Source organism: Stomoxys calcitrans, chromosome 4 (genome assembly GCF_963082655.1).
Source record: "Stomoxys calcitrans chromosome 4, idStoCalc2.1, whole genome shotgun sequence".
Lineage (NCBI taxonomy): Eukaryota > Metazoa > Arthropoda > Insecta > Diptera > Muscidae > Stomoxys > Stomoxys calcitrans.
The window spans coordinates 95,051-109,382 of record NC_081555.1 but is presented as its reverse complement, the minus strand read 5'-3'; the positions used below and the strand labels follow the sequence as shown (position 1 = coordinate 109,382).

The 14,332-nt window shown below is 35.8% G+C and overlaps 1 protein-coding gene across 3 annotated transcripts; it reads left to right on the top strand.

The window, feature by feature from the left end:
- The first annotated feature begins 97 nt into the window (after positions 1-97).
- LOC131997183 (supporter of activation of yellow protein-like) lies at positions 98-14,321 on the top strand. Of its 3 annotated transcripts, none has more exons than XM_059367698.1 (11): positions 98-1,063; positions 8,168-9,193; positions 9,258-9,475; positions 9,719-9,804; positions 9,871-10,023; positions 10,086-10,532; positions 10,588-10,860; positions 11,608-11,899; positions 11,967-12,120; positions 12,178-12,366; positions 12,432-14,321. In XM_059367698.1, the coding sequence occupies exons 2-11, from the start codon at positions 8,227-8,229 to the stop codon at positions 13,031-13,033; spliced, it is 3,381 nt and encodes a 1,126-aa protein (XP_059223681.1). In that variant the 5' UTR covers positions 98-1,063; positions 8,168-8,226; the 3' UTR covers positions 13,034-14,321. The 3 variants fall into 3 exon arrangements, 2 of the variants coding, with proteins under 2 accessions (XP_059223681.1, XP_059223680.1); XR_009398105.1 differs by lacking the exon at positions 98-1,063 and having other exon boundaries at positions 6,835-9,193; positions 12,432-13,165; positions 13,761-14,321; XM_059367697.1 differs by lacking the exon at positions 98-1,063 and having other exon boundaries at positions 6,835-9,193.
- Positions 14,322-14,332: the final 11 nt, after the last annotated feature.

Sequence of the window (14,332 nt, the reverse complement as noted above, 5' to 3'; positions counted from 1 at the left end):
TGTTTTGTCAATTGAATGTGTTAATACTGTCCACAAAAATTACTGTTCAAGATGCCGCTTTCTTTCTTTTCTTATTTTCAGCGTCACGTCGTTTGGCCGTTTATTTCATTTAAGCAGGCCATTGCTTTTTTCGTATCATCATTCTCTTCGTAGCATAAAGATCGAAATGAAGGAATAAATAGAGGTGCATTACACTCATCACCTTTTAAACACGTCAAATTCGGTGTTATTTAAACTCAAAATTTGCCCTAAATCATCCATCCTTAAACAGTTATCGAAAATTCGAATGAGAAGAATTTTGATTAAAAGTTATTTTTGGCAGCATTTTCTTTTTGAATTAATCCCAAAAAACGCAATAACTTCTGTTATTTGGATATAAGAAAATTCTATTTCAATAGACCATAACATTATAGATTTATAATTTTTATTTTTCAAATAATAACAAATACTGTATTTATTGACGCAATCCATATGTAAACACACCAAAAGTGAAAACCTTTAAAAAACTATACTTATGAAAGAAGGAAAAACATTTATATTACTGAATGTACTAAATATTTGTAAAATAAAATGTTCCTTAGCATAGGACACAATTCAAACGATAGACTAATAAAAAAGAAACAATTTATGCAATGAAGTAAATCATTTTATCTAATATTATTTATCTATACTTTCATTTGGTATTTTCATTCTCTCTAGATATCGCATACGATGTGGATGTTAGTTGAAATTGATGCATCTCTGGATATCCCATTATAAGAATAAACGTTATCAAATATTTTTCATATTAATTTTATTGAAAATTTTCTTTATAAGAAAGAATTTTATATATTTTACAGAAAAATCGTCTCGGCGTCAAATTTTTTTGTGACAATTGGAATACTTGTCTACCTAAATTTTTCTATCGAATGTTGAGCACTCCTACACGCAACCAATTAATTACTATTAGTGGCGGAATTATCTTGCGGTTTCAAACAATTTAATCGGACTCTCCCATTGCAGCCGGTTGTACGAACCGTATTGACCCGATGGAGTCCTCCATCGGCAAGGGCTATCGCCTCAGGTAAATGCACCAAAAGTGAAAACCTTTAAAAAACTATACTTATGAATGAAGGAAAAACATTTATATTAATGAATGTACTAAATATTTGTAAAATAGAATGTCCCTTAGCATAGGACACAACTCAAACGATAGACTAATAAAAAAAGAAAAAATGTATGTAATGAAGTAAATCATTTTAACAACTAATATGATTTATCTATACTTTCATTTGGCATTTTCATTCTCTCTATATATGGCATCCGATGTGGATGTTTGTTGATATTGATAAATCTCTGGATATCCCGTTATAAGAATTAACATTACTAATTTATTGAAAATTTTCTTTATAAGAAATAGTTTTATATTCTACAAAAAAAAATCGTCTCGGCTACGAACCGTATTGACCCGATGGAGTCCTTCATCGGCAAGGGCTTTCGCCTCAGTGTACAACACACTGCTACCACAACAACTATTTTTTGCCATAAACATAGGTCCCATATAATTTGATCTATTTTTCGAGCACTTTATTAAACCCGTAATACTTTGTAAATTATAACCCATGTCGTAAACAGAATATTATAGCCATTAAATCAATCTGAAAATGAAACAACTTATTTTCAGTAACATTTAGTTAAAAACCTCCTTTAATACGGAATTGTATTATAACCTACAAGGCACTTGCAAAATGCTTTTGTATATTGTAGACATGTAAGACTTAATAATGTAATCCTTATGCAAAAACAAAAAAAAACTTAGCTTTACGTAATAAAAAAATTGAAACCAAACATTTGTCACTGTTAGTTCTTAGGAGTATATATATGATTTACTACAAATTGCAATAGATATCCGCTCGTTAATGCATGACGAAAATTTTAAAATGTTTAATACATCACATTCGGTTGCTAAACGATCAACATATAATTATTTACCATGTATGTCGACGAATTATTACTTTTAAAAACATTCTATTTGTTTGGTAAAATGATCAGCTTGTAATTGCTTTATTCATATAGAAACTATTCTGGTTTGTACTAGATTTCACTTTCATGCGAATAAAGTGCCAAAATTTCATAAATGTTCATTATAAGATTTCTTAAATAAAATCAACCCACTCTAATCAGATCAAATTTGATTTAATGTGGCACAATAAATACAATTAGATAAAATTTTATACTTTTAGACAAAATTGACTTCAAATTTGTCCAAGATATAATTTCATATAATTATGTATATCTAATTGGATCAGATTAGACATAATTTTATATGATTAAATCTTAAGCTATAAAAACATCGAGATTGACATTTTAAGTCTATGCATTAGTTTATTTACGAAATTAATAATTTATTTAAGGATTTAAAAAAACTCGCATCTCACGCAAGCACGTATGTGCCTTCACCGGAGGCTATTGCACCTTCCGGCGAAACCATCCCATTCCGCCAACAAATCTCAGGAAACCTCCCAGAGGTACGTTCGCAAGATCACACAGGGGCCTAATCACGGCATTCGATTTCGAGATTTTTCAATCGAATTGTACATTTTTCGAATCATGAGACTCGATATCGAGTTGCGTTTTTCGAAATATTCGATTGCTCTGTTGTCGCCGAGAAGGCTTTCTTTTGATTGTTTAAGCATTTATTTGTACACATAAGAATGCAAAAACGTAAATTTTTGGTTGTGTTTTTCTCCTTTTTTGTCTATTTATTATAAAGAATGATTTATATACTATTTTTGCCAAATTTAACATAAACTAATTAACAACAATTAATTCCGGTCAACTTAATGAAACAGCAACACAATAAGATACTGCGCACAGACTAAGGGACAAAAAAACTGCGGAAGTTTCATTCCTTACTCTCGGTGACGGTGTAGCTTGGAAGAAGATAAATATATGAAACCTTGCCATAATCGTTTTCAATCGATGCATGACTTTAAACTCCTGTTAGAAGCCATTGTATTTCTGCCACTTTTTCACCACTTCCAACTTTGGAAGCTTGTAATGATCAAAAGATTTAATTGTTGATATTGCTGTCGCGCAGAAAACTTTTTACGCACATAAAATCATTTGCTTTTTGCTCCTCTCCATACATTTGCAAAATCAACCACATGCGTATATCGAAGCGCTGTAAGAAATTTACTCCGTTTGGTAATGAAATCTTTGATTTTGTCTTCCTAAGAAAGAGATCCACCAACACAGCACAATAAAGAGTAATTTTGCATTTAGATTTACAAAACCATGTAATATTTATTTTCATTTACTGCCGCCGACTAAGTTTTCTTATTTGTTTTGATTCTAATTCTATTTTTAATACTGGCAACGCAGTACAAAATGATAGCAAATTTCGATCGAATACCGCGATCCAAATATGTGTTCGTATCAATAATATGTTCGAAGCAAAAACGAATACGCTATCGAATGTGATTAGGCCGCAGATCGCAGAGGAACCGCCTCCACAAAAAGGGAGTCTGCATCCCTGCAGACCCAGACATGAACAGAGCAAGTGCTCAATAGTACCCTCCTCATCTTGACATCTCCTGCAGAAGTCATGGCCTATGGCACAGTGTCCTGTTATGACCTCTGTTAAGGTACTCATCGACCTCTTATCAAAGGCCAGTAACTCCTCCGTCCTGTGACCACGACGCTGGCCAGACTCGGGACCTTCTGGAATTCCCTCGTAGTACTGGCAACGGAGTACAAAATTCGATCGAATTGCGCAATCCAAATATGTATTCGTATCAACGTAAAAGTTCTCTTTTACATGGCCCTCCACCATACCAGTACTCCATAGGTCAATACTAGTCTCACAAAAGCCATATATATCGAAGAAATCATCTTGTTGGTTACTACCACTTGCTAAAAGACATCCACCAACAGGAGTAAAGAGCACACAGTGCCTTACGGCGCTTTTCCTCCGTATTCCTCTTCAGGATAGCTTCAAATCGAGGACTATGCCAATTTGCTGGGTGATTGCGTCAAAAGTCTGAATTACAGTATCTTTTATCTACGAGTGAAGTGCACCAGCTCCTTCCTCGTGTTGGTCCTCCAGCCATTTCAATGACTCTTCCATGCTTTCTCTAATCGTTGATAGAAACCTACCTCGGGCCAGCAACACGTAGTCGTCTGCACAAGCGATTATCTCCGTACAATTTAAAATATACTCGTTCATTGAGGAGCATGACTGTATAGTCCCTGCACAATTTGAGTTTGGCGCTATACATCATCGATGGGGCAAAGCTTTCCATTTCCGTGGTTGTTAGAATCTAACATTAGAATAAAAATATATCAAATACGAGTGTGAAAAACGGACTATTTGAATTTCAACAAGCATCGTTTACAGGCAAAAACAAAACCAACCATTTTCTAATTCAAAGATAATCGCCATCCTTAGCAATAATAGGTTTAGCTGTGTGTTATAAAAAAAATTGAAGTTATTGCCACGTTTAATAAGACTTTGCATTTATACAAGAGCCTGCATAAAAATAAAAGACATCGAGATTGAGTGGCGGCGTATTCGAGCTCAGGGGCCGTATTGCCGCATACGTGATCGAGTGCGCTTTCGTATCGAAATGTATTTCAACTTGTATTTAATGGAAGTTATGCCTCTTGTTTATACATTTTTTTGTCAAAGTTTTGATAAATAATGAACGACTTAAATACTCGCGTTCCTAAATTTCGAAAATCCCCGTTCAACAAAAAGATACATAATGACAATAGAGAGATTTCGAACGATTTTACTCGTTCACTTATACTGTAATTCGGCCCCAGCTTTCATTGAACGGTGTCTTTTGGTGGACGGTAGTAAGATGATCGCCATACTTAGCAATAATAGGTTTAGCTGTATGCTACAAATAAATGAAAGTTATTGCCACGTTCAAGAGGACTTTATTTGCATTCAAACAAGAGCCTGCATATAAATGAAGGAAATCGAGATTGGGTGGCAGCATATTCGAGCTCAGCTTTCATTGACCGGTGACTTTTGGTGAGCGGTATTAGGCTGATCACTGGCTGCAGCAGTTTTTGTTGACTTTTAGCAGTCTGCTTAGATTATTATTAATTTTAGCTGATTCCGGACGAAATCGATTTACAAAAGTGGAGAATTGCGACCCAAGTTTACTCGTTCACGCATGCGGTAATTCGGCCCTTGCATTTGTCCTTGGTACAGGCCCTGGATTTGTTTTGTGGTCAATCGGCAAGAACGTTGTGAATTAAGGACTAATTCCATATGCTAGCTAGCGACCATTTTAGAGTCTACGAACATCCCACTACTAGAATTCTTGGACAAACATATGTTTTGATTCTCTAATTACTTTATTAAGAATTGGACGATATGAAGTAAAGGTAAGAAATCTTTAGCGACTTATACGAGTATGGCATAAAAAACAATGCGCTATTCTGTAAGAGGCTGTAATGCCTTCACAGCTATCAAACTTACATGCACAGACGGACGGCAGGGATTTTTTGAAGTGACAGCTTCCCGTAAACTTGACTCTGTCTGCTAGTCTATTGTTGTTGAGGGGCTTTAGGTGAACAGAGGCGCAATCCTGAACTCGCTCTAACCATATGAATTAAAGGTAAGAAATCTTTAGTGACTTATACAAGTATGGCATAAAAAACAATTCGGTATTCTGTAAGAGGCTGTAATTCCTTCACAGCTACCAAACTTACATGCACAGACGGACGGCAGGGATTTTTTGAAGTGACAGCTTCCCGTAAACTTGACTCTGTCTGCTAGCCTATTGTTGTTGAGGGGCTTTAGGTAAACAGAGGGGCAATCCTGAACTCGCTTTAATTGAACGGTAGGCGGCTCGTCAGTTTTTATTTGGCAGCAGCAGTTTTGAATATCCTTTAGCAGTCTGCGTAGATATTTATCCATTTCGACTGGTGCCGGACGACATAGTTTTGCCAAACTGGAGTATTGCTGCTCATAATTTGCTCCCTTTTAGCGCTGAAAGAGCAACAGGAGAGTTTTAGCAAATAGATAAAAAAGTAAAAAAAAATATAATTACCTCGTTTGACGAAGCAATGTCAATCTTGGATATTTTGATGTCCGGGATAGATGACATTATCCAGCATTTGTCCTTGGTACTGCGCTTGTGTTTGTTTTGTGTTTACTCAGCAAAAAACTTGTGAATTAATGACGGGTTGCATATTTTACCGACATTTTAGAGTCTATGAACACTCCATAACTGGTGTACTTGGACAAACAAGTGTTTTGATTCTCTGATCACTATTATTAGAAATGTATAAGGTGAATTAAAGGTAAAAAAAAATTTAGTTAATTATAAGAGTATAGCAATAAAAACAATTCCCTATTCTGTAAGTGGCTGGAAATCCTAGTGAGAAAAGTAGTTAGGTATGTTTATTGCTGAATTTCTGAAAACAAATTAAACGAATCTTCTTTTGTTTAGTAGGCGATGTTGATCTTATTGAATATTCTAGGAACGATTGTAGTCCAGTTCGTAGTTTTCAATTTGTTAGCTGGCTTGCACAGACGGACGGCAGGATTTGTTGAATTGACAGCTTCCCGTAAATTGTTCTAGGTCTATTGGCCAATTGTTGTTGAAGGGTTTAAGTTGACCAGCAGCGTATTTCTGAACTCGCTGCTCGTAACTTTTATCAAACGATGACTTTTGATGAAAGGTAGGCGGCTGATAAGTATTTATCTGCCACGTTTAATAAGACTTTGCATTTATACAAGAGCCTGCATAAAAATAAAAGACATCGAGATTGAGTGGCGGCGTATTCGGGCTCAGGGGCCGTATTGCCGCATACGTAATCGAGTGCGCTTTCGTATCGAAAGGTATTTCAACTTGTATTTAATGGAAGTTATGCCCCTTGTTTATAAATTTTTTTGTCAAAGTTTTGATAAATAATGAACGACTTAAATACTCGCGTTCCTAAATTTCGAAAATCCCCGTTCAACAAAAAGATACATAATTACAATAGAGAGATTTCGAACGATTTTACTCGTTCACTTATACAGTAATTCGGCCCCAGTTTTCATTGGGGCCGAAAAATGTTGGCTCTCCACAACAAAAACTAAAATTTGTCGTTGACACGGATATAAAATCAAATAAGAATACGATCACTTTACCAGTGGTTGATGTTGCAGACGAATTCGATCTATTAAATGTCGATAATGTCGGCGGGGAATCTAGTAATTCTCAAGAGTTCTGCGGCTTTAATGATAATGCAGATTGTACCCAAAATAAAGAAATTGGTCTGGATGCAGATGCTAACACTAAACCTGAATTGCCTCGGCGTCATTCCGATGATATGGATATAGATGAAACACTTAGGGATCAGCATGAACCAAAAATGTTTCAAAACGCCACAAACATTCATGCACAAGATTCCTCCAATTTTATTACTAATGAGGAAATGGACTTAAACGGGAAAGCATCGTTGAAAATTGGGCATATTATTGATACAGTTGATTTAACATCGTCAGCAGGCAGTTCACCAGTGCACCGTTTTGACTATAATGATGGCGAAGGAGAGGATAACGATGTCAGGGAGAAATCGCCAATGGTAACAAATACAATTGTGCCTTCAACAAATATTTTGTTAGAATGTCTACAAAGAGAGACCACTGTAATACAAAACACCCAACAATTGACACAACAAACACAGCATAACACAGCACTGCCTCCATTACAACCTAAACCTATGGTAGCAACTAAATCATCAGTTTCTCTTAAATATCCCCAGTTGGCTGAGCGTTTATTGGCTAACGGTTCATCAGTTGGCTGTATGGATGTAGGACCATCTAGTGCAAAGAAAGACTCCGTCGAAAATATCATAGACTCCATAGAAATTCTTGACACTCCGGAAGGGAGTCCTCGTGGTTTCATAGACGACAGACATGAAAATGATACTATCTTTAACGAAAACCTACAAACACTAAATGGTCTAAATGTTTCAGAGGAAAACCGTTTACTGAGCCTTAATAACAACAGTTTAAATTTGAAACGACCTGTTTCGCAGGAATGTCATGTTTCAGAGACTATATGTACAGCAATGTCGGAAAAGACAATAGAAACACCCTCTAAATTGCGCAAAATACAAAATGAAAGCGAACAGCTAAATACAAAAAATAATGCCTTACAACAATATCTTCCAACAGGATACCAAAATCATCAGCGGTTGCGTAAACAAAAACATGAACATTTGTTACCTATACCTATGGACGAAGTAACAGATGCCATTCAAACAAATTCGAACGATAGTTTAGACCTTCAAATTAATATTGACTCGAATGAAAATTCTACTCCAATTGTAAAAAAAAGGGGAAGACCTAAAAAATCGGAAATCAATTTAACCTCAGAAAATGCCAAAGAAGAACATACAATAAATTCAGACAATAGACAGGATTGCAAAGCACGCAGAGTTCAATTGTTACGAAAAAGACTAGCAATTGACATGGTCGATGCGGAGCAACCAGTTGCTCTTATTACCGACATTGCAACATCGGGAGGCCCAGAAGATAACAAAAGTGAACAGAATATTATAGAAACACCTAAAAGAGAACGAAATTTACGAACTCCCCTGAGAACATCGAGAAGAAGTAACACGCCAATAAACTTTCAAAGTGAGCTTAAAACATCAAAAAGTAAGCCTTTATCGTCATTGTCATTGGAAAACAAGAAAACATCAAACGATACAGGTTCTGAAAATGAACTCAATCACTTCCACGAATCGAATTCGTCTATATCGTCTGTCAGCTTTCATAGTTCATCAACAATTCAAAATATTACAAACATTGCAAATAGTGTTAGTCATTCAATGACTTCCCAAATTGATTTGACTATATCTTCATCATCAAGCAATAGCAATGGGAGCACAACGAACACAATTACCACTGTAGAAGCTACATCGAGAAACGATGGCCCCGTCTTTGTTATTCCTGATTGTAGTGTTAATGGTGCAAATATTGGAAGTAATAGTCATAATTCAATGTTGCCACCCACAACAATTTTATCGTCGTCAGATCCTTTACCGGATATGATATTCAAACCGAACGATTTCTCTTCTATAATAGCTACACAGCAATTAAGGGTCTCCAATTTTTCAACTGTTTATAAACCTGGATCAGTTGCATCACAAGAAGAAGAAACGGCGGACGATGTTAGTGGAGCAGATAACTCTGAAGGTTCGCCAATGCAGTTTAATACCACTTTAATAAAATATTAACTACGGAAAGTTTCTATTTCTAGATGACTCAGCCAGTTCTTCTTCTATGCCTGCAATACCAGGCCGTAGCCGTGGACGTGTTCGGGGATCCCGCGGAAGGAGTATTGGTCGTGGTCAACGAAGTCATGGTATTAGTCGTGATAGTTTAAGTGTAAAATCTATAGCTATGAATCGGCCACGTTGCATAGGAGCCCTTAAGCATACCCCTGATCCTGAGAGGATTAAAGAACTCTTCAGTCCGGTACGTAACATTTTTCTGTCACAGAATAAGTCAATAATAAAATCAAAAATGTCAACCGTCAGAGCCTTATAGCTAAGCCTAAATTTGAATGGCATTTATTTTTATTTCAATCCGTAGCGATTATAAGCACTCTGATTATTTACGACAAAATAGAGCGTGCTTATTAGTTTAATATTATCATTCACTGGCAAAAAAGGTATTGATATTCTTTTATAGACTAATTTTTTTTTAATATATTTTCAGTCTCCTCAAGTTTTTGAAGAAGACACCCGTATGAGCGCCGATTTGTCTCAAACCAGTTTACAACAACAATCTCCTTCTTATTCAAGGTACATAGGGTTCTATAATATTTAATAATATTATTAATATTTATTTATAACTAAACTATTTTGTAGCCAACCTGATTTTTTTACCAATGAGGAGTCCCAGTCGTCCATTATCAGCAATACGAGCATTATAGACCCGAATAGCACGGCATCAGCTCAAAATAGTGCATCCGCCAAGAAAACAACGAAAAAAAAGAAAATGGAAGTTTGCGTTGCTGAAGAGTATGTACAACTTGTGTTATTCGTTACTCTTACAATGCAGTAACTTTAATTATTTTTTTAAGCACCGACTTCACAGTTGCATCTATAGCAGAATATGATTGGCCGCCACCGAAAGGTTGTTGTCCCTCAAAAAATCGAGATACCTTTATGATACAAGAACAGGTTGCAATGTACTTGGGAATTAAAAGCTTCAAGAGAAAATATCCCGATTTACCCCGCCGTCAAGTAGATATGGAAGAGAGAAATTGGTTGCAAGAAAAAGGGCTGGTGTCTGAAAAAATGTGTGATTTAGGAATCACGGCCGTATGGGCTTCCGACATTTTGGACATAATGTATACAGATTTCTATGAAAAGTACGAGGAGTATAAGGACTTTGTACGGCAAAAACATTTGCGTGAAATAGAGGCTAAACAGAAATCACTTGGACTCAATGTGGCTGGAAGAGGTTTACAAGCTCGCGAAAGAGCCATGTTATCTACTAGCAAATGGAACTCATACTTTAACAGAACGTAAGTTACAATGAATATCAAAAGATTTCTAGGTTATGGTACAGACAATTTTCAGGCGCAAAGACGAACGATTGTCATTCCTCGATCTTCAAACGCTGGTCATTAACAAACCCTGCCCATCTACAGCCCCTTTATCTACTATACCCAACCGTCCAGTTGCTGAAGCAGTTGCGTTAGCTATAAAAACGGAGCGCATTTCTCAACCTCCGACTTTGCTTAAACCTCGGATTTGGGAACCATCAAGGCCAAGAGATATTTATTACCCGTTATCTCTCGTTCCAGGCCAATTTTGTGAGAAATATCACGACTATTCATCTGATGAATTACGGTAGGCATGGTCTTTAAACTATTTATAAACAAATATATTCTATTTTATTTTCACTTTGGATGTATGCCTCCCAATACGACGGTAGACCTTATTTTAAACTAAAGGGTGATTTTTTTGAGGTTAGGATTTTCATGCATTAGTATTTGACAGATCACGTGGGATTTCAGACATGGTGTCAAAGAGAAAGATGCTCAGTATGCTTTGAAATTTCATCATGAATAGACTTACTAACGAGCAACGCTTGCAAATCATTGAATTTTATTACCAAAATCAGTGTTCGGTTCGAAATGTGTTCAAATTTTGACAAATTTTGTTCAGCGATGAGGCTCATTTCTGGTTGAATGGCTACGTAAATAAGCAAAATTGCCGCATTTGGAGTGAAGAGCAACCAGAAGCCGTTCAAGAACTGCCCATGCATCCCGAAAAATGCACTGTTTGGTGTGGTTTGTACGCTGGTGGAATCATTGGACCGTATTTTTCAAAAATGCTGTTGGACGCAACGTTACGGTGAATGAACACATTTCGAACCGAACACTGATTTTGGTAATAAAATTCAATGATTTGCAAGCGTTGCTCGTTAGTAAGTCTATTCATGATGAAATGTCAAAGCATACTGAGCATCTTTCTCTTTGACACCATGTCTGAAATCCCACGTGATCTGTCAAATACTAATGCATGAAAATCCTAACCTCAAAAAAATCACCCTTTATTTACAAAGAAATGTTTTCTATTTTATTTTCAATTTAGATGTATGCCACTCAATACGGTTGTAGACCCTATTGTTCAAATGTGGTCCTGCAAAGACTGTGGTAATAACAGCTCTGACACAGATTCGGCTATAGAGAGTATTGATAACAAGACTGAGATAGATAAATCATTGCCGGGCAGACGACACAAAAAACGTCGCCTACGGCGAACACGACAACCTGGAAATATGAGTGCTGATGAATTTAAGGTACCGCTGCTCCCTGGTGCACCAGTGATATCGACAAGTTCGACAGATTCTTGTTCCTCGAGTGATACGTCTTCATCGGAGACAGTAAGTGTTACTTTGTTTTAAAATATATATCTACATGTTTTGAATATAATTTTTTATTAAATTGCAGGATTCCGAATCGTCGTGTTCTTCATCGTCCTCTGATGAATCATCCAACGGTGAAGAATCATTGGCAACGTGTGAAGTCTGTTTACGTCCACATAATCGTAATCTCAATAATGTGCCCGAATTATTTCTACAATGTTATACTTGTAGACGAAGAGGTAGGAGCGATATAAATCCTCTTGGTCTTTTGAAATAAAAATTAATTTCCTTTTCAGTTCACCCCAGCTGCATTGAAATGCCACATCGCATGAGTTTACGCGTTCGAAATTACAATTGGCAATGCGCCGATTGTAAATGCTGTGTGAAGTGCAAACGTCGACATGATCAAAATAAAATGTTGTTCTGCGAACAATGTGACAGAGGTTTTCACATATATTGTCTTGGAATTAAGACCGTTCCTGACGGTAAGTTCAGACTAAATCTTTACACCAGTATTTTATGGTTCAAAATATTTTTCATGTTCATTAAGGTCGTTGGAGCTGTAACCGTTGTAGTATTTGTATGCGTTGCGGGGCAACGACACCAGAGGGCTTATCTCACATGCATCAGCTAATAAATACGGCGCAGGGAGAACATGTGAAACAAACTAAGCAAAAGAAGGCCAAGTGGGTTAATGAATATCGTTTGGATCACTTAACTAAGATAAAGGAACATTGTTCTATGTTATGCATTCCTTGTGGAAAAATGAAAAATTCCAAACGCGCGCAAAATGTAGCACACAATAACGCTACGACAAAAGCAACATCGCCGTGCTCCCTTAGTGAATCTAGTTCTAACAGCTTTATCAATTACCCCCCACCTTCAGCCATCTCATCACAAAAACTTTTGCCTTCTCCAAATGCAACATCAAATGGCGAATTAATGCACAGTAGCACTGTAAAGGAAAGTAGCGGTCATGCTGCGCCTTCGACTTCCATACCAACTGAAGATTCGTACTTCTCGGATAATAAAGATTCTGAAAGGTACTCGCCCGTACCAAGCAGTTTTACGTCATCTATAATAGCTGCAAGCAATACACAAATGACAACTACGCACAACGCAACTGGCGGCCCTCCTCCTGTGGTTGCCTGAGTAGGGGTAATACGTTTTTGTCCAAAGCTGCAACCACCGCCACAAACGCCTTTTTTAAATATACCGAATTTATAGCAGTTGTAAACAAAGTAAACTCTACTGGCTGCTAAATACATTTGGAAATATCAGGAGGTAGTTTTATTTTAAATTTATTCGTATGTTTCTTTTTCTCCATAAAATAATTTAATCTGCATTTTTTACTCGTATTGTATGGCTTACTTCACAAAGTAGAAACTGACATTCTAACCAAAGGTGTAAACAAATGTTTTCATTTATAATTTACCAGGATGTTGGAAATGGCTAAAAGATACAATATGATAATTAACATATTTTAAAATGATAAAAATTAAGAAATTAGAGATGTATCCCTTCTATAATTTTAAATTTATTTTACGTCTCAAGCATTTGCCTGATCGACATTACAAACACGTAGTCTCTTTTGATGTTTGATTCTTTAAGTAAGGCATCCGAAATTTATTTTTATAAATACATCATCTTTCATTAGATAATTTTTAAATAGATATTTATAAATTGTTTAATTAAACTTTATTTCTAATCATTTCGCGTATTATTTTTTGTTTCGTCTAATTTAATTTTTTACTCTAAGGTTAATATATATACATAATTAAGAAAACCGTGTGGCTTGTGTTTTGTCAATTGAATGTGTTAATACTGTCCACAAAAATTACTGTTCAAGATGCCGCTTTCTTTCTTTTCTTATTTTCAGCGTCACGTCATTTGGCCGTTTATTTCATTTAAGCAGGCCATTGCTTTTTTCGTATCATCATTCTCTTCGTAGCATAAAGATCGAAATGAAGGAATAAATAGAGGTGCATTACACTCATCACCTTTTAAACACGTCAAATTCGGTGTTATTTAAACTCAAAATTTGCCCTAAATCATCCATCCTTAAACAGTTATCGAAAATTCGAATGAGAAGAATTTTGATTAAAAGTTATTTTTGGCAGCATTTTCTTTTTGAATTAATCCCAAAAAACGCAATAACTTCTGTTATTTGGATATAAGAAAATTCTATTTCAATAGACCATAACATTATAGATTTATAATTTTTATTTTTCAAATAATAACAAATACTGTATTTATTGACGCAATCCATATGTAAACACACCAAAAGTGAAAACCTTTAAAAAACTATACTTATGAAAGAAGGAAAAACATTTATATTACTGAATGTACTAAATATTTGTAAAATAAAATGTTCCTTAGCATAGGACACAATTCAAACGATAGACTAATAAAAAAGAAACAATTTATGCAATGAAGTAAATCATTTTATCT

Coding starts and splice junctions, on each gene's coding strand:
- LOC131997183 (XM_059367697.1), top strand. CDS start 7,318: ATGGATATAGATGAAACACTTAGGGATCAGCATGAACCAAAAATGTTT. Junction 9,476..9,718: donor TTAAAGAACTCTTCAGTCCG/GTACGTAACATT, acceptor ATATATTTTCAG/TCTCCTCAAGTTTTTGAAGA. Junction 10,024..10,085: donor GAAGTTTGCGTTGCTGAAGA/GTATGTACAACT, acceptor TATTTTTTTAAG/CACCGACTTCACAGTTGCAT.